This window comes from Anopheles stephensi, chromosome 3, assembly GCF_013141755.1.
Source record: "Anopheles stephensi strain Indian chromosome 3, UCI_ANSTEP_V1.0, whole genome shotgun sequence".
Taxonomy (NCBI): Eukaryota; Metazoa; Arthropoda; class Insecta; order Diptera; family Culicidae; genus Anopheles; species Anopheles stephensi.
In genome coordinates, this window is record NC_050203.1 from 40,640,412 (window position 1) to 40,661,678 (window position 21,267).

Sequence of the window (21,267 nt, forward strand, 5' to 3'; positions counted from 1 at the left end):
GCCATCTACTGGTTCGGGCACTCGGATTTTTCTTTGCCACGGATTGCGTGAAGGCGACGCAATCTGTCACTAACTTGAACCGTTGTCCCAGCAGATAACACCGAAACTTTTTCACTGACTCGACAACAGCCAGCGATTCCAAATCAAAAGAATGGTAATTCTTTTCTGCTTGATTCGTCAGCCGGCTATAATAGTAGCAGGGATGGAACTTCCCATCGTCTTCCGCACGCTGCATTAAAATGCCAGCCAACGCTTCCTTACTTGCGTCAGTGTGAACCTCCGTTTCAAGTCCTGATTTGAAAATCCGTAGCACTGGGTACTGACTCAAAACCGTTTTAATATGAATAAACGCTTGTCGCACTTCATCGTTCACTTCAAATTTCTCCTGCTTCCGTAATAACATTGACATCGGACGCATTATTTCAGCAAAATTAGCCACAAACTTCCGGAAATAACTAGCCAATCCATAAAATCGTTGCATTTGTTTCACAGTACACGGTAACGGAAAACCCTTCACTTTTTCTACCTTTAACGGCGACGGTTCTATACGTCCTTCATATATCGTGTATCCTAGATACTCGATACGCCTTTGCAAAAACGAACACTTTTTCCAATTAAATCGTAATCCTGCTTTTTCCGCCACTTTCAACAAACGTTTCAACAATTCCATACCTTGCTGTTCGTCCTTTGATGGAATTATTATATCGTCTACAAATGTTAACACTATTCCATCATTAATCAACTCACGCAATACCGAATTTATGAACCTGTTAAACGCACTACCACTAAGGCACAATCCAAACGGCGCACGACAAAACTCATACTGTCCTTCTTGCGTCACAAAGGATGTATACTTACGACTTTCTTCAGCAATCGGCACGTGAAAGTACGAATTTTTTAAGTCCAATGTCGAATAAACACGAGCACTTTCCAACTGGTCAATTTGATCTTCTACTACCGGCATAGGAAACGAGTCACGAATGATTTTCTTGTTTATTTCTCGATAGTCCACGCACACTCTCCGCGTTCCATCTTTTTTCGGCACAACGACGATCGCACTAGCATAAGGACTATTTGATGAACGCACAACACCATCACACAACCACTCTTCCACTTGCGCTTTTACCGCCGTTCGTTCCAATGGTGCAAGACGCCTTGGGTACGCGCGCACTGGGACGTTGTCGTATAATCGAATGTGCAATTCGCTGTCACTACAAGAGCTATTTGCTGGCACGTAATCCCGAATCATTTTCGCAATATCGTCTTTGTATTTAACTGGTGCGTCGACTTCTTGTGATTCCACATTGATGTTGAAAATCCAGTTCTCCGGCATCACTTTCACTCTTGAGCCAAAACTTATATCACCGTTCAAAATGCAGTACGGCACCTTCTGCAGAAAATCCATGCCAACAATCATTGGTTGACGAATTGTGTCCGCTGTTACCACTAAAACCGAGATGGGGTAATCCTGTTCTTCGATTGTGATCGTTGTTTCGATTTCCCCACACACGCTACTGTACACGCCTCCGATTCCACGAATCACTCGACACGATGGTTTCATCGTCTTCTCACCAATAAAATCTTGCCTGACCAACGACACTTCACTGCCAGTGTCCACGAGAGCCTCACACTCCTTAGTTCCAAGGAGCACTTTTTTCGTCAACACCTTTGTGTGTTCCACCACATTTACATTTCCCGATGTTCTTTCTTCTCTGCCGTTTCGTGGCACACAGTTACGGGCAATATGCCCCGCCTCGCCACACTTAAAACACGTAAGCCTGCGTCCTGCTTTAGCGCACTTATTAGACTCGTGTCCAAAGCCACCGCAACTGTAACACTTTCTTCTACAGCTTGGCTCGACGACGTTCCGAGAAGTTTTTTCCCGTCTCTCTTGGTCTTTCTTTTCGGCCCGCTCGAGGAACAATAGTTCTTCCTTTAGTTCCATGATCGTTCTTGCCCTATACAAAGTGGCTCTGGTTCGAGCCTCTGCTGTTATGCCATCGGCAATATATTCCACGAGACTGCTCTCGTCAATCTCCACATTGCTCGCTATGCGTTGCATTTCGTACAGGTACTCTAATACCGATTCACTGCGCTTCTTGTGCCGAGTAACGAGTCGCCGGTGCACATCGCTAGCGCGGATGATATGCCCGAACTCCTTCACTAATGCCGCACGCAAAACCGCATATGACGCAACATCCTTAAGCGTTGATAGGAAACTCCGGGCCACGCCGACCATTTTTCGACGCGTCATTATGAACTTTTGTTCATCCGTCCACCTTGCCATGGTGGCAACGCCTTCGAACTCCTTAAACCACATTTTGATGTCGCGATGTACATCTTCGCCGTATGGTCGAGTCCTCCACATCACGAAACGAATATGGTTGCATGTAGGCCACACTTGCTGGTTCGGATTTCGGTGCATTTCCTGAAACCGACCCCTCCGCATCATGAAACCCACTCACACCCGTAACGTCGTTATCATGAGCGTGCATGTCAACCTGTTCGTTCGCTTGCGCTTCCACTAAGCGCATGGCTAAATCCTCCTTTGTGCCAGTAGTTGGCAATCCGGCCATTTCACACTTTCGTACCAAACCAGTACGTGTGAATTCTTCAACCAGTTGTTCCATGGTTTTTCACCGTCTTCTGCACACAGCACAATGTTGTTGTTCGCACACAGCACAATCCTTGTCACAGTCGGCTCCCCACACAGAACGCAACTCGATGCACAGTATAAAATCCTTTTTCGGTTACACACACACAGCGCACAAGTCGCTTCGCACACACAGTGCAACACTTCTTTGCACACACAGTGCAGCTTGCGCACACAGCACAATAGTATTTCGCACACACAGTACAACTCGCGCACACAGCACAATACTCATTCGCACACACAGTACAACTCGCGCACACAGCACAATACTCATTCGCACACACAGTGCAACTAGCGCACGCAGCACAATAGTTACTTAAGAACTGTACTCCATCCCGGACGAGCCCCCATGTAAGAAAGAGATAGTTCTAAGTTTTATTTATTCTTTATTGGAATGTACGCTGTGTCTTGACCCGATGGATAATTAGGAGCGACTACCTTTTTGGCTCGATGTCCTGCTTATTTATACTCCCTAGCGTCACTCACCTTCTTCGTGAGCGTTGTGGTCCCTATTCACAGGCACTCATTCCCACATACATGCAGTGGAAATAATGCTAAGTGTTCGAAGGAACCCAATCGATTGTTCATCTTCTGCAGACTTTTGCCGCGATAAAAAGCCCGTGTGTCTATTTTTAAATGCCCTTGGCTCAGTTAAAATAAACCACAGTACGTGTGTGATTGGAAGATTTACGGTTGCTCATCATGTTTATCATCACCCATTACTCCAGTTCATCATGTAAATTTGTCTATCCAGTCTGTTCAGGTTTGTTACTACCAGGTCGGAATTTGTTTATTGCATTCGCTTTGGTTTGGGTGTTTAGTGCCAGATTAAGCGGGTTGTGCTGTTGTAAACATTCATGATTATACACATACGCTGCAGGGAGACACGCAAAATTATTTCAATATTTTTGTGAAGGTTTTAGCTAGCGTACTTGTCTGATTTAATACAAAATTGCTTTTCTCTAAATTTTCGATTCCCTTGCCCGTTCACAAACCCCGTTATCTAACAAATTTCTTCAGTAAAGAAAGATTTTGTTTAGGAATTTTGCGATAATGATTACTCTCTCCTCTTACTAGTGTTACTTACTTAAAACCTTCGTTCAAAAGTTAATGTTAATAGACCAACAAAAACTGTTGGAAAAATACCAACAACTTGCGATATTGCCCTTTTGCAAAAGAATACATAATTGAGGAAAATGGCTGTATACATTCTTGCTACCATCATTGGCTCAACGGGACAGGAAAACCAACTCAAGTAGGAAGCAAACGAAATTAGCAGAAAAAATACTTTTCAAATGGGAGCTTGAGAAGAAATGAGTGCCTGTGGTACTGGAACGAGGCAGGAACAGAAAAACAAAAACCAACCCATCGAAATAACAAGATGCTGGAGCGTACACTCGAACGTATAAACAAGTGATCATCATTATACAAACAAACAACCGTTCCCCTGGTTGGCTTACACCTTGGCGGTGACGTACGCCAGCCAAATAACCTTTGCGCGCAAAGTTGGCATCGTTTTTTTCCCCCATGCCAATCTTGAACTACGCTGGAAGAGCGCAAGAAGCACCATGCGCCTCCATCGAAACCCCTATGAGTTACCAGGCGTCTCCATGCATATGTGTACGCACAGTGTACGTCTGTCAGGAATTTAATAGCCGTGGTTAAAATCAGCTGTGTTGCATCGAATGTCGCGTATGCACGCTGGCAATCAAGTGGACAGCATCGAATGAGTCTGTCGACGGGCTAATGCACTGCAAAACAATACTAAAGCATTGGCTCACTTGCCTGTTTGCTGTAATGGCGTTAATTACTTCACCATCGGTTTCATCCAGCAGAAACATGGGGATGTTGTCTTGGAAAATTCGAGATAGAAAAGAAAAATGTGCCTGTGTGTGTATGTGTGTGTGTTTTAACAGTCCTACACATCCGGATGTGTGTGCACGTCTGATCTGAGCTTGTGGCCTTATCGATTATTTACAATATTTTTTTTATCTGGTAGATTGGGCCGCGCCACGTATCAACCACGGTGCGCTGCATGGTTGTGGTCGGATGTGGTCATTGCGTGTCTGCTGTGTGTAGGCGCTAGCCCGGTGAAACAATTTGGTTGCCGAACACCCGAAAAACAACACGGGACAGATGTAATGAGTCCCAAAATCGATGATTGAATCAAATACCGTAACATCATGGATATTGATTGCGATTTGTTGTTTGGGACTATTTTTTGTAATACCAATAAGTTAATAGAGGTAAAATGAAGTCCAATTTAGGGTTCTCGCATCACAAAGTATGCCTTCAAGCCTTATTGTTCGTCCCTTACTCATGTCATGTCACATATTTCCATCAAAAATCAAAGACAACTCAATAACTATTATAAGAGACTTTGAGCCTGAACCGGTGCTCCCCGTAGTCAGAGGAATTTCTCGGCATTTAATTAAATAATGAACGCTTTTGTTACAACATGCTCGTACACATGTTGTTCAAAGCTATGACCACAAAAACCCGACGAACCACCTTTCAAAAAGCGACCGCCGGCTTTTCTGCCCCCTTTGCTGTTGATTTTTCACAGTTCACAGGCTTGTTTGCGTACCTCGTGTGAGACTTGTTATTTTATCTTGTTTCCAACATATCCACAAAACGTGTGTCAACAAGCGGTTGAATCTTCGGCTGCGCCCGAGGCCAAGATCAGTATCAGTCGTATCGGGGAACGGGCGTTGCGATAAGCGCGGGACGGAGGCAAGCATTCGTGGCGTGTTCATCGACGGAGCCGGAGCAGGAGGATAGTGTTTAAATATTTACCTAAGCCATCCGCTGCGATACCTTTTTTGCTGCCGCTAGCGCATTTTTGATGGGGCGTTAACGAGCGAAAAACACCGACGACGGAATGGTAGGACGTCATAATTGTGTTAGGGTTCGTCGAGGCTTCCGTATTATGTGCCCGGGTCGACTGGGGCAACTGGGTTTCGTAAATTGCGAGCAATGACGAACGAAATTCATTTATCACCAGTGAAGAAATTGTTTTTGCCCCGCGTTGCATGAAAACTGATTTCCACGGCACGGGAGGGTTTTTGTTTAGCGGCCCAGCTCGTCCAACAAAACCGGTTAGCTGGTTATAATTATTAATCACACCCGACGTTCCTTTGGCTTTACTGCTCTTAATTACGAATGGGCCGTGGTAGTTGTTCGGTGTTGGGTGTTTGGGATGGCTTTCTGGGCAGTCGTAGGGCCTGCTATGAATCATACCGTTTTGCGATACAAGCGCACGAGCGAGCGAAAAAGAATGTCGTTTTATGATGTAATGATAATTAACGTTTAGGGGGAACATTGTGTTATGTTGCTTTTGAGAGAAAAACGTGATGAAAATGTAAAAAAAAAAGTTTTGTCCCGATGGTTCCGGAAAAAAACGTACGGCTCCGATGGTTCCGAACGGTTCCGAACGGTCCGTTTGCACCTACCTTTTGGAACTGGTACCGAGTTTTATGTTGTGGAACCGTCCAAAAGCAGTTCCGTTTTTTTTGCCAATTATGCCCATCTCTAGCGTAGTGCACTCGAATAGCGCAGCTAGAAAGGCCGGGCGCGCGTACTGGTTTTCTTGCGTCACAATAAATTACTTTTACCCGGAAAAAAGCACCAACTGTGGCTGTGCGAACATAAAAATAGACACGAACCGAACCGAGCCAAGATGGATTAAGTGGGGTATCATTGAGTAGAGTAAGAAGTAATTATTAATCTAGAGATCCCGGTTGCCCGATCGATCATTTGTCGTAACGTCTTCCCGTTGCAAACGCCCAACGGACTCGTTCGGAGCGCGTGGATAATGATGCTGGTTAAGACAGCTGTAATGAATCGTGCGTTGGGAGGGCTCGTTTTTGCTGTTGTTGTTTGGGCTATTGTCGATTAGGATCCAATCTGCGCCTGCTATTAAATGGTGGAGCAATAAAATTGCGCTGAAGGTTTGTTACGAGTTGGCGAAGAATTTTATCGCCTATTTGCGTTAATTACCTTCACGCGATTGGGTCAAATAAAGTGAATTAGATTAGGCGACTCGGGCGAGAGCGTGCAGATAATGAACGTTATTCAAATTCGGTGGAATTTATTGGACGCTTTAATGAACTTATTGGAAATCGTTCTGTCAAGCGTGGAAGCATCAAGTGATAAAACATTAGGATGATTTGCAGGATAGCCTCTCGGTGTCGGGATTGGTTTGGAGTCTCTTGTTTCTGTGTAAAAATCTCAACGAAAAAATCCTTCGTCCAATGTCGTTTTCATAACCGACTTGCTATAAAGAGGCTTATGAAACTATGTCGCAAGGGCTGTGTTTTTCAAGCAGCTACTACTGTAGCTACCGTGATTTGAATTCTTTGAAGGGACTCCAGTATCTCGCCTTTTTCAAGGAAAACATTCTTTGTGGTTGTCTTTGGGTTGGAATCCGTTCGCAGCAACGATGTTCATTACTGCTGAGAATTTCGCAATGGACTGTAGATAATCAATGTTTTTGATTATCTGCGGCCATAGTGAGTGTTCTTGGAGGATAAAGGGACTGCTGGATTAAAAATGGAATGAATCCATGAGCAGCTGGCTTCCCTGTCTGGCTCGGTATCATCTTGCAACGAGCTTCTCCGTATCTTTGCGTGTGCTGTGCTGCTCAACAGCAATACCATGAATGGTATCTACGTTTGAAGTTTTGCTGGTTGCGCTTTTTGGCAACATTTCAGCTTGCTGTTTGCTGTTTGGCAAAAAGGTATTGATCAGCTTGGTGAAATCTGCAAAAAAAGGAACCTTACTTACCGTTTGGGCTGATGGGAGCGGTAGGCAAGTGTTGGTAAAGATGAAGATAATAACGTCCTAATAAATGAAGTTTGCCGAACGTACCGCAACTTGCGCAGGGAAGGACGAAAAAAAAAAATCAGTCTTCTGTGTTGTGTGTGTTGTGGCCGTACCGTTCGCTGGTTTACGGCGAAAAGCTGCTGAGTCAAATTCGTACCCAAACATCGCCCACAAATTCTGGTCCTGTCGGGCCCTGTTGATCCTACCGTATCAGATTTGCAAAGTCTTCGTAATTTTTATGTCCGTTGTGTCTTTGCTTTTTTTTTCCTTCGGTTCCTTTAATATTGAACGATATTTTTCACGCACATTTTGAGTCCCCAGCTCGGGCGAACCATCCCAGGCAAACGCAGCCACATTTACCCCGAGCTACGCAGCATAATCCTCGCGGATATTACAACTCCCCAAGGGGAAAAACTGGTTCGCTCCGATGGTGACGGTGGTGGTGCTACACGACAGCAGAGCATGAATTTAATAACATTAATGATACGGTAGCGGCCCCATTGTTGGTCGGTTAGGTCCGCGCAACAGGTGCGCTGGTGTACGTAGGCTGACGATGTGTTTGTGTACACACGGGAATGCTATACCGGAAGGTACCTACGTATAAAGACACATAAATAATGATTCTTGCCGAGCGACAAAGTCCAGCGTTGTGCTTTGTCGGTTCGTTTTTTGCTTTGTTATTCATTTAAATTCTTAAAGCACATTACTTTTCTGAACAGTTTTTTTTTTTCAATAAATGTTGCCTACAGTAATTTTAAGTTGGATGGAAATCTGGCTCTTGTTCGTAGTACATAAAACACCATGTTGTTTTATGTGTCATGCTGCTCGTATACATGCAATAATATAATAAATAAACTACTTAATTACACATTACGGTGATGGATGTATAACAGCTAATGCATTAAAATGTGTGCAAACGGAGGCAAGGTGATACATTTTTGTACATTCTATTCAATTCAAAATGCTAAGCAAGATAGGCTAAAACGAACCAAGGTTGTGGAATGAAATGTTATAACAAACATTGAAATTTATTTGTTGATGGAATGCAATAGTCTACCTGTTTTTCTTTTTATAGTTTGGATAATGAAGCTTGCATCTCTAACTCATGCAGCTCCATAAGAAGAAAAGGTGTTTTTGTAGAATTGAAAATTAGTTTAATATATGCGAACGGGACGGGTTCCTGGAGAAACTCGGATCGGACGGTTGCCATGCGCTTATGCAGCAGGACCACACGGATTGGATGGATGTACATGTAAAGATGACTCGGTTTCATTAACATTCTGTTCCGTGTTCCGTCTTGAATTTCATTTCCGCATTTGTTCATGTGAATCTGGTAGCCCTTTACAGTGGTTCTCAGGTCATAAAACAATTATCTCCTTGGTTTAAAACAATCTAATAGCTCGAAATACTGTTTTTGTATGTTTCACCAAATTTTGTGCACCTTGAAGTTGAAGTGCTTATCAGCTAATACCTAATATCTAACCTTACGCTACAAAACAGTATATGATGTAATTAACTGAAGGGATGAATAGGATCTTACACTAGCACGGCCGGGCTTTGCGGCTAGCCGAGGTGTGATGACTTGGGATCACTGCAGACCAAGCAACTGACACCTGGGCTCGCCAGTGGTATAGTCGACAGACCAAGAAATTTGAGAACAGCACATCTGGTGAACCATCGCTGTACTTGCTCGATACATGCAATATCCTCACTGGGGGCGACTAGAAAACTCACCAGAAAACTTAACAGTACTCACAGATGGATCTAATCATCGAGCAATATAGCGTTTTCAAGCAAAGGGAGTCCGCCAAGTCGTCGTAAAAAGTGCAGGCTTTACTAACCGCTATATCCGCTTACATTAAGCATAATATGGGGGGCGGTTCGGTGGTAGATGCGACAGCGGCGCCAGTCTTCACGCGGCAGGACCGGGGTTTAAGGCCCAACTGGGCCGTTCCCCCAAAGTGAGGACTGACTATCCAACTATGCGGTATCATTAAGTCTATTAAGCCAGAAATGGCAGGCATGACCTTAAGAGGTCGTTAGGCCAAGAAAGAAGCAGAGGAAGAAGAAGAGGCATAATATGGATGTTCAATTAGGAATAACATAACCTAAACCTAATATTGAGGAGTGTAGAATGAGGAAATGTAACCAAAATAGAACGTAGATAGTTTTGATAGTGCGTTATATCGAAATTGCTTATAATTTTAAACTGGGAGACACGTGTTGCTGGTTGATCTGGAAAACACTGTAATGTTCCGGCTTGCAGCCCATTCCGGTCCTGCTTCGGGTGTTGAATAGCAGGCGCATTTGTTTGTGCCCACGCTGCATTTTTATGGTTGTGATGACCTTTAACGAATGCTGACATAGACCTTCGTTCGGTTCGGGAGGAGTTTATGATTTATAAATTGCATCCGGTCTGATACCAAACCTGGGGTTTCTGTAAATCCATATGGGTCATCTGTTGAGTATGTTTTCGATGAAAATCTGTTTTCTTGCATTCGACTGCATTCAAAATAGATATTGTGGCAAAACACCATAATGCTCTATCGATCCTGTAACACTCTTGTAATGCACTACAATTTGAAGTGAATTGGTTCTGTTTGTGTGTTCTATCTATCCTTCAAACCGATAGTTTGTTTAAGTCCAGTTCTAGGTTTCTTAGTTTTCAAAAGTTTAGTGAATTGAAAAATGAGCAATAGTTTTCGACGACTTTAATAAGCAGATAAATGCCGGGAATTTACTATCGAATGGAAACCTTAAAGCCGGATATCGCTTCAGTCTTAAACTTTAAAGATATTGTGCCAAACATCGCACCAATAATTCGTATTTGTTGTGGTCTCCAAATGTCCAGCAAACGTTAGAAGTTTTATTGTCATGTTTATCGATTTGTTGCCTAGATAAAGCTGGTTGCCAGTAGTTCTTATCAGCTATCTGCCGCTATTATTTTTTTTAACTTCGCTGAAACTATAAAATATTTATTGCTGATAGTTTCACTTCGCTCAAAATCGATCTTATGATATCCAAGAAATGTATTGCTCATCCCAAAGTATGGAAGTCATAATGTTTTCGTCAGATGGTTAGGCGCTCGATTGCCTTAAACATGTTCCACCGTTGCAGCACTCATATTCTAAACTTCGCTTTTACTAGAAGTAGTATGCTCTATCTAATATCGCATATTGAAAGCATTTGTGATTTCTTTCACTTTTCTTATACTTCAATCTGTAAGTTCACCCATGCGACTTTTCGATCATTTGAAATGATTTTATCGATTTTTTATGTGCTTTGGTGTTACCTCCTATTCTGAACGTTCATAGTGTCTTGCATCTTCAGTGTCCTTATGACTACAATATAATTTAGCAAATTTCCATTTTATGACTGTCGTGTGTAGATCATAGCAGAGTTTTCATCTTACATTTCCAACCACTGATGGTGCTCATTTATAATGACCTGAATTTTACACGCTAAAGAACAGATTAATTCGTAATGATTTTTTTATTTAATAATGCTTAGACCATTTTTTAACTCAGTTGTGAGTTAAACAACATCTTATTTTGGAAATCAGTGAATGCAAGTTGATGAAAGTCGAAGATTAAAGAATCACGTTTTAATCGCACAGCTTTATCCGTCATCATGTTTTCATACTATCATGCAAAAAAAAAACCCCAATAACTTCTACTCGCATAAAGTTGTTCAGAATTCCAACGCCAAACAAATACACCGCAACGGCAGATGCATTCGCTCCACCGATCGTATGCTGAAACGATAAGCTTAAAAATTACTTTCCTGCGCTGGGAATCTTCTCTCTCCCGGCTGGTTCGTGGAATAATCTTTATGCCGATTGCCGAGGGATTAGTCCGTTTCGTTGGTAATTACATTTTCCAGCAAACAAAGCCAGCAAAAGAAGAAGAACAAAAAAACGTAACCGGTAACCCAACGCAATCAAGCATGTAGCCGCGGAGCAGAAAACCACATAAATGAAGATTACAAAAAACCGGTGAGCTACTGTCCGATACTGTGCGAAGCTTAATTTGTTTATATAGGACAAGAAACGCGAGCGACAACATGACATGAAGTTATTCTGTGACTGCGGAAGGAAAATAACTTCACTTCAGCCACTAGGCCAGAATTCCGGCAGCCGGTCGAGAACCGACGGCACAGGCGGGATCGGACACGTTTCAGCTTCCTTCCGAAGCACTGAACCGTGGCAGTGTGATAAAAACTTCTTATTTTCTCCGCTAGTTCTTTTGCGCTTTCTTCACCAGCGTCACCGGCGTGTTTGTTGAAAGTTGAGGCGAAATGTCTAGAATGTCGCCGATTGTTCATCTCGTCCACCGTTGCTTAACCCCTTTTGGATGTCTGGGAGACGATGTAGTTTTTTTTCGGGCCGCTACTTTCAAATCCACTGTCATTTAGCTTGACCGAACCGACCGAGGGTTTCGTTTTTGGTTGTTTTCGCAAAGTCAGTGCCTGGCGCTTTTCCGGTTGCATTCTTTTGTCGAGCGGTTTGATAAATGAAGCGCAAACAAGTGAGCCAGGCCTACACGGTACGGAAACTAGGCCGATCTCGAGGCGGATGATCAATTTGCTTCCAGGACCCATAACAAAACAAAACAGAAAAATAGGAAGTAGGACCGTTTGCTTAAAAATCTTCATCCTGAACGGTAAAAGGAAGTCCTTAAGTGTTCCGAAAATGAAGACAAGCGGAAGAAATCATACCGTGCTTGACATCTTTTCAGGCCGACCCACATAAAGCACATTCGGTCGGACAGTGTCAATCTGAGAATTCGAAGAATTTTGAACGCGTGACACCACTGTTCTTTTTGTGCTCTATACGTGTGTATGTTCTGCTCACTTAAGCTAAGCATAGTACGGGGAGTTAGTTTCGCTGAAGAATGCGGAGCAAGTCATGGCATCCGGCGAGTTGTGTATTATGACACATTTTTTCGGGAAGCATTTCGTGGAAAATATAACAAACAGTTCAGTGTCCGCTTTTTATTTGCCATTTGGTTGAGTGACTATGAAGGGCAAAATTATGAAATGTGTACCGTTTTGTTCTTGCAAACAAAGCTGGTATTTTATTACTTTTTATTGGAAAAGTGCATGGATGGATTGAACGCCGCCTGATATACAGGGTGGTCAAGGTAAATTTGGCATTATTGATTGAATATTGGGATTAATGAATCATTCAGGACAATTTCTCCGGCTAAGGTCTGAGATTAGAACCTCTCTTTTTTAGACTTAAGCTCAAAAATCATTGACCCACCCGCATTGTGCAAATGAATCATCATGACGATTCGCGTCGAAAGTCAGTACCAGACATTATGAGTATTGCTCAACGTTCCTTGAACCGCGTGAAATTAAATCCAAATGAGATGGAAAACTGCAACTAAGGTTTTGAGAAAAAAGACGCCCAGCAGAGCAGATCGGATTGCATTCCCGTCGAGTTTTCCGCTTCTTACTCCCCTGACCTGAGCCCCTTGTGGATTATTGTGTTCATGGCGAAGTTAAACGAGTTTCAACAGAGCATCCAGCTACACCCGGATGGAATTAGTAACAAAAATAATATCCGTTGCTTTGGCCCTTCCCAGGGACACGGTGCCTAAAGAGGAATATTTACATTGTATCGAAAAGCGTTTAATGATTCTGATACGACCATCGTTTACAGAAGAAGCGGAAAGAAGAAGTTCATTTAAGTTTACGTTAAGAACTAAAAAAGGAACTAATCTGATACGTACACGGGTTGCACACTCGAAAACAGTTGCCGGTGAGTGCTTCAGGTTTTGGAGTCGGATTGAAACCGCAATCGATGCCGATGACAGGGCAAAAGTTTGACAGACTGAGACTGAGACTGAGTTACTTAAGGAGGTATATTTTTATGATTTTTATTTATTTATAAACATTTATTGCTATTATTATTAAATATTACAACAATCAGTCACATTTTAACGTAACTTTGACCAAAATTTTAGGTACTACAGTTGCAAAAAGTAAGTGCTCGTGAGTAAGAAGGTCTTTATTCGGTTAAAGTTTGAATAAAGGGCTAAAGTCTGAATAGATGCCCCCCCCCCCCACTCACGGACACTCATTTTTGCAACTGAGTTACCCAAAAGGGTATATTTTTCAGACTTTTTACTATAAGTATTTATTAATTTATTATTTATTTAGAATTTTTAATTATTATAAATAACTATTACAACGATTTATCACATTTTTGCTTAACTTTTACCTAAATTTAAGGTAACTCAGTAACGAAAAGTGAGTGCCGTGAGTGGGGAGGGGGTATCTATTCAGACTTTAGCTGAATAAAGACCCTTCACTCACGGGCACTCACTTTTCAATACTGAGATTTTAACTACAGATTAGGCTAAAATGTGATTGTTTTGTAATTATAGATTAAAATAATAATAAAAAATAAATAAATAAACAATAACAGAAAAAAAATCGGAAAACGATACTCTTTTGGATAACTCAATTACGAAAACTGAATGCCCGTGAGGGGGTTAACCCCCGAGGGAGGATTCTTCGCGAATTATTAAAAAACCATGATTGTCAATTTTATCTTGAAAACCCTGTAATTTTTGTTGCAGCAATGTGACCAGAAATCGTTCTAAGGAAATTAAAAAGTAAAATATAATAGTTTTGTTCCACAAAATAAACCATTGCAATCAAATGTTTTATCCTCATGCTAACGAAATAAAATTATTTTCCTTATTCATAACATTGTCATGCGTAAATATCCAACTTTTATCCATAAAACAAATAACAAACGAAAGTTCTACTCACCACGCTGTTACTTTCAGCATTATTTATGATTCGCCCCTGGACAGGTTTGTGGGTTACGTTTAGGGGACGACATTTACGGATGAGCCCAAACCGACCAATCGAACTAGCTCTGACCTTAATCGACCCAATATCCCAAAACCCCCGATCGAACTGTCCCAAAGTCAAACGTAGCCCCTTTCATCCGTGTAAGAATATTTCCAACAAACTTTTTGCTCGAGGACCCAAAAACAAAAACAAAAATGTATATTATCACTAGCTTTAGCAAGAAAACCAAAGGAAAAGCAACAACCAAAACACGTCGCGACTGGAAAAAAAAGAAAGTTTAAAGCCATTTTCAACCGTTTATGTTGAAACCAGCATGAGGGAGAGAGACGAAAAACGGACGCAAGTATCGCAAAATAAATCACTCAACGATATCGCCACACGGTGGCGTGTTGCTTTGCATACCAGTAATCTGCTTCACGGGTAAGTTTTTCCGCATTTTGATGGGATTTTTGGCATGCTTCCGGGGGGGCCGCTGTGGCTGCTTACGACGCTACTATCACCCAGTGCAAGCGATACGCGCGTTCGCGTTTAGAGTTGGTAGTGGTGTGCTGCCCGAAGACCGGCAAGCATATTAAAGACCCGGTGGGTGACCCAGCGTATTGGACCGTATCGTAGTCCGGGCTGGGAGGTGTGAAACTTTGAGCTAACTTATCCGGGAGTCGGTAGCACGAGAGTGTTTTTCGCCGATTCGTGGAGTGAATTTTAAATTGAATATTCGAGTAGAAAGTTGGGGTTTGGTATATTTTCTCAGATGAACTTGAAGCTTCAGCTTCTTGAGCTGAAACTTTTCCATATATCCAGCCACGTTATGCTGGCGTATGATAGGATAAGCGTTTCGTGATATCTTGAAACACCTGTTATAGTGAAAACAATTACTCACTTAGTATTTCGAACTTACTCCACTATCGATCGAGTTTAATCCATCACGCACAACGGCACCCTTCCAAAAGGCTTGTGCGCTGATTGCCTCTCTTTAAAGAGCCGATATTAAGATCGCTTTCAAGCAAGATTTGACTAACGGTTGAACTATAAGTGGATGTTATCGAGCTACGAGTGTCGTAAATTAGGAGGATTTAAACTACTTCCTGCAGTAAATGTGCAGCAGAGAGAGAGAGAGAGAGAGAGAGAGAGAGAGAGAGAGAGAGCGGTGGATGCATGTGTTGTGGAAGAAAGTCAACAGCAGAGCGCAGTCGTTCGAGGAGGAGAACCCTGTGCCTTCTTGCTCGGAAAATGTAGCTTTACTGATGGCTACGTGTGGAGTTACGGACCTGCGATTGCTTGAAGCGTTTGCATGTGGTTCAATGCAAACTGCTATATACGTTTTTGACGGGGATGGGAAATAAGTTTGAGCTGGTAATACCGTTTGCACTGCAGCGGTCCCATATGGCTACGTACCGAACTGATGCCGCACCGACCGGCAGTGCTGTAGTACAGCGCTACGGAACGGTAAACTAAATGCATATACACACTCACTATGCACGGCAGACCTCGTGAGCGTATGCAAATTTAATGACATTTAAATAATCTGCCACCATTTTCGATGGTGGGCTACACAGCGCACGTATACGTGTACATCATAAAATGGGAAGGAGTTTCGGGCAGGGAGCAACCTGTGGGAAAGAATTTCGGTGTGTTTTGTTTAAAATTGAATTTACACATTTTTTGCTGGCATAACTATGTGTATATGTCTTGTAATCGTCTTTATGGCGAGATTAAAGTATTGCAATCCGATGCTACCAAATTGGACCAGGGAGATAGATACACGTTTCTTTTTTTTCGTCTGGCTGGCTGCATGCATGAAGAAGCTGGAGGATTACGTTAGGACGTTGGTAGAATAAAATGATATAAATTTAATCGTTTAGTAAGCTCTGGTTGAATTATAAAAGTTGAGCACGACACGTAGAATAAACTGAGAAAAAAATGAACATAATTCTTAATAATCGATACTAAGCTTTTCATAAACCCGTGTACACTTTAGGAACGGATACGTGATACAGAACAGAATAAACCTACTGCATGGGCTAACGTGGCTTAGCTAAGAATATTTTGTAATCGGAATTGTTTTATATTTTAATGCTTGACCTGCAGTGAAAGCCCTCTAAACCGGTTACTATTGAGCGCTGCCATCAATAAAGTCATTATTCTAGCCTTTCCGACTGATTCATCAATGCCATCGCTGTCTGTGTCACACCTTTTCTGAAAAGCAATCTAAAAAACTCTTACAGATCGTTTGGTACCATTCTAATGACATGACCAACTAATCAGGTGCTGGTTAGGTTAATCGAATGCACAATACTAAGATTACTGTGCATAGCATAGAGCTCGTATAGGGCCGGAACCGTTCATTCAGACCGCCTTCCATACGCAGGATTAGGACTGGCTAGGCGCAAACTCAACTGACAGAAAGCTAAAATGGCAGGCCAAGAAGGCCTTTCAAAGGTTGCAGTGTCACAGAAAATATAACTCGTTCTTCCTCCCAGCATCTTTGTCTCGAGAATTGCTGAAAAGATTGCTTCGGGTTTGGATCCGAGTCCTTGACCCAGAGGCGCTTTGCCCGTTGCAATAAATCCAGAGTTTCCTTACATTCTACTGCTGACTTTTGGCCCTAGAGAGTTTTAGATTTTATAGAAGTTACAAACGATCTTCTATGAATAACCAATGCGTAAATTAGTATTAGACAGACTCTGCTCGCGCTGCCTCCAGCATTTTGATTTTTGCTTCGTTATTCCTCGATAAGAACCTTTAATCAATGACTTCAATGACATCAACGTAAAACAGAAGCTGGAAGGACTTATTGAAGATGGTGTTTGAAGTTTTGTGTCATATAATTTTATTCTGGTGCTATTGCAGCAGTTGGAGCTAGATGCAGCCAAAAAAACTCAGCCATGTGTAAGATGAACCTGTGCTGAGTCTGCGTTAATGAACACCAATGAATCTGCGCGAAACATTGGCCCCAAATATGTCTTTCGTACAGAGATTCTGTCCTGATTTCACCTGATTCGTTGTAACGTTTCGTATCCTTATTTTACTTACTTACTTATCAGGCGCTACAATCGCTTTGCAGTCTTGGCCTGCTGCAACAATCCTCGATACCGCTCACGGTTTAGCGCCGTCGTATACCAATCCGTTATCCCGGCCGTTCTGGCGGAGGCATCAATGCCATCACTCCAGTTCAATTTGGGCCTACCACGCCTCCTCTGTCCGTGTGGACGGCCTAAAAGGAATTTACAAGCTGGGTCGTCCGGTGTCATTCTCATGACGTGATCAGCCCACCGGAGCCTGGCGAGTCTAATTCGCTGGAACGGTGGAAAGATCATCGTGCAGCTCGTAGAGCTCGTCATTGTAGCGGCTCCTCCATTGTCATTCCAAACATACGCGGCCATAAATCCTTCTGCGCATCTTCCTCTCGAACACGGCTAAGAGGGCTTCGTCTGTTTTGGACAGAGTCCATGTCTCAGAGGCGAATGTGAGTTCTGGGACTATAAATGTTCTGTACGATCCCAGCTTCGTCCGTCGCGACAGGTATTTAGAGTGGAGAAGTTTCCTCAGGCTGTAGTATGACCGGTTGGCAGCCAGTGCCCTTGCGCGTAACTCAGCATCAGTGTTGTTGTCGGTGCTGACTTTTGACCCCAGATAGGTGAAGTTTTGGACGACTTCGAAGGTGCGGTCACCTATCTGTACATCACCCCAGCGTAAATCAGTGTTTGTTAGCAGGTCCGCTGGTGGAACCACCATCAGTTTGGTTTTTGCCTCGTTAATCTCCAACCCGAGGTTCTGTATCCTTATCACGTCTGTTTAAAGGAGTAAACTCTCTAGTGTCTTTAACAAGAGTATGTCAGAGTTTTTATTCCCGAAGCAGGGCGACAAGCTTTCACATAAGCTATAAACGAAGAGAGTGTAGCTTCTGCACTGTTGTATTGTATAAGATCAAATAGATGGTGAAGACCATATCAGCGGTTGACTTTCCGTTTCGGTATTTTTGATGATTTCAGTCTCCTTATATCATAGAGTAAATCTTGTATTGCTACACTCTAGCTTATTTTCTTCTTGTGTATGGTGTCTGATAATGCTAAAATATTAAATATAAATCCATACATCATCCCGAATCTCAGTTACAATTTAAATATTTGAATATTCCAATGTTGTATCATGATTTTAATTGCGGCTTCTATTCCATTGGTGAGAGCTTTCTGTATGGACTCAGTCATCCCTAACGTAACGTAAGCTAACTCATTGCATGTTCGATGAAATTCTTTGTTTTGAAATAATGATTTCAAACAAAAATAGAGTTTTTGCACTTCATATACTTTGCGTTTCTAGCTACTATTATTTGCTAAAAAGAAACGGTTTTGTTAGCTTACTGCTACGTTCAAACTACGTGGTCGACAAATCGAGCATGGCACGAGCGTGTTAGTGTTCGTGTCACGAAATTCATTTATCATTGCCCTGCTCGGTCGTTTCCGACGTGGTGGTCTACTTTTACAGCCGTCGTAAACATTATAGCTTTCTTCTTCTTTTTTACCCCAGAACACACACAGAACACATAGAACGACTGAACAATGCAATGCGAATATGCGGTGCAGAACCTTGGGGTTTCTTCATTTTGACGAAAACTAACTAGTTCAGTCGAGATGAAGTAAGGACACTAATGCAGTGAGAGGGAAGCAAGTCAAGGGGTCATGTACAAAATTTGTGGTACATTGAAAAAGTATTTGTAACGTTAGCTATTCATGTCCATTTTTCTGTTTGAATATATTCCTCACCACGAGCTTTGTTTTTCCATCCAGTTTTATATAAGTTGATTTTCTGTAATTCTTCAGAAAAGGGGGTTTAAAGCACATTAAATCATGAAATTTCCTTGAAACGATATCGTTTAAATTGTTTAAATTGAAGGTGAAGGTTAAGACATTTAAAGCACTATTACCAGAGCTATTCCTGGCCCGCTGGCCACTGACTTCCCGTCGGGTAGGGCCGCTCCAGCCGGAAATGTTCATCAAACGATAGCAAATACCGTTGATGTCACAGTGAAAAAGTAACCGTAAATAAATTTCCCTTGCAAATTTTATTTACTTCCGCTTTCTAGTGTCTTTATTTATCCTGACCTGTGTTGTTCCATTTGCAGGCAGCATCGGATCCATCGGCAGCAACGCGCGGCCACCATTAGTGCACCGCGAGCAGGCACAGGAGTGGCCATGCGGGGACATTACAGGGATGTAATTTTCATCACGTTGATTGCGTCGGAATCATAATCGAAAGGAACAATTGAAGACAGCTCAAGCCAAGCCCTGCGGCTTCGGGGTCCCTGTGCAATCGTGCCGCATCGCCGCTTCGTCGAAGGTCAGGATACACTGGCACCACAGATGCAATCAACATGGCGGCAGCGATAGAGGAAGCAGTGTTTAATGCTCTACGGGGACATCACAATGCGCAAACGAAGCTGCCCTCGCCCCGAATCATTAAGATCTATGTGGCGAGCTTGAAAGATGGTAAGTGCTGTGTGAGTTACAGCAAGAAGGTTGATCTGGTTTCACTACAGACCAAGAACTAGAACGCATGCAGTGCTGGTAAATGCCAATAGCGTTATTCATTTATCAGAATGAATCAAACAGATAAACATTTGCACTACCACTACTGACTTTCATTTCGTTTCGATCGATACGATTTTGCACTGTTGATTCGCCGCAGACTTCAAAGAGGAACGCCGGCTGCTGCTGGAAGTGATTGGTCCGGACCTGCAAGCCCTCTACGATGACCGGCAGCTCGAGGTATATGATAAATCTTAAGGCCAACCGGTGCAGCTGGTCCAACGGGTTGCAAGCAATCTAATACATCTACCCGGTTTCTTGCTCTTCTCCATTCTACCTGCTCGCATCCATCGGCTGCAGATTGAAATAGTTGACATCCACTTCGGGACTGGAAGCGATGGGTTAACAATCGTCGACCTGGATCCGTACGTGCTCGAGGATCACCTGGAAGAAATCGAAACATGTCATTCCGTCTCGAAGAGTGTATTTCTAATCGTAAGTTTTCTCCCCTTCAATCGGAATCGTTTGGCTGTCCGGCAAAGATAACACCCACCACGCTGGTGCATGATGAACGTGAAGCTTGTGCTCGTTGATGACGTGCACGGTCGTGTGCTGGAGGATTGTTTCCAGCAGTGGGAGGATTGTCGTTGGTTTTTTGTTCCTATGTTATATTTGAAGAACCCGGCTGAGCGTTGAGTTTGGTGCGATTTATCGCAGGCGATTGAATTGATTTGTCAGCAGAAAGCGAGCAGAGCGTTTGATGGACGATTTAATGCTTTGCTTAGGGAAAGATTTTTCCAGGGAATCTCTTAGTAACGATGAGCTTGCAAAGTGTGGCAGGATTGAAGAATTTGCTTCATCACTGTGCACCTGCGTAAGGATGGACTGTGTGTGTGTCTGTTCAACAGAAGGGCATAATATGGGAAACGAAATGAATATGCTTCAAGAACGATGATTAATGGGCTGGGAAAGCCCAAACAAAGCAAAAATCTGGAGGGCATTTTTTTAGTATTTAAATACTTGAAGAAGAATATCTCAAAATATTGGTAATATTTAAAATTAGTTTTCTCAAATTTTCGCCTCAAATTGATAATCGATTGAAATAAAATCAAATTATTAAAATTTAGGTTAAAATGATTAAAACTCATTTAACACTTTTACCTTACTAAAATTGTTCCATCACTGTCTAAGCGCTAATGGTTTCGCAAACAATGGAGTTGGGAAAAGGAAAATCCAACGAACTGGCAACGCATGTTAGGGATAGGTTCTTCTCACGTAAAGGATTTATCGAAAGCAATTCAATATCAATTGATTGAAAAACCAACCTTTCAATACATTACAAAATTGGAAGCGACTGTACGTGGAGAGAGCGATAGATAGAGAGACGGAGAGAGAAAACATGGAGGTAATCATTTCGTGCGATGGCGCATCCTATTC

At 42.6% G+C, this 21,267-nt stretch overlaps 1 protein-coding gene across 6 annotated transcripts in view; it reads left to right on the forward strand.

Annotated features, from left to right (window-relative positions):
- The window catches only part of LOC118512020 (NACHT domain- and WD repeat-containing protein 1), a 52,966-nt gene that overhangs the window by 2,637 nt on the left and 29,062 nt on the right, over positions 1-21,267 (forward strand). For all 6 annotated transcript variants that reach the window (XM_036055804.1, XM_036055800.1, XM_036055805.1 and 3 more), the window contains exons 3-5: positions 19,428-19,791; positions 19,991-20,070; positions 20,191-20,325. In XM_036055804.1, coding sequence (XP_035911697.1) covers positions 19,677-19,791; positions 19,991-20,070; positions 20,191-20,325 — 330 coding nt within the window. In that variant the 5' untranslated portion in view covers positions 19,428-19,676. The remainder of the gene's footprint in view (positions 1-19,427; positions 19,792-19,990; positions 20,071-20,190; positions 20,326-21,267) is intronic.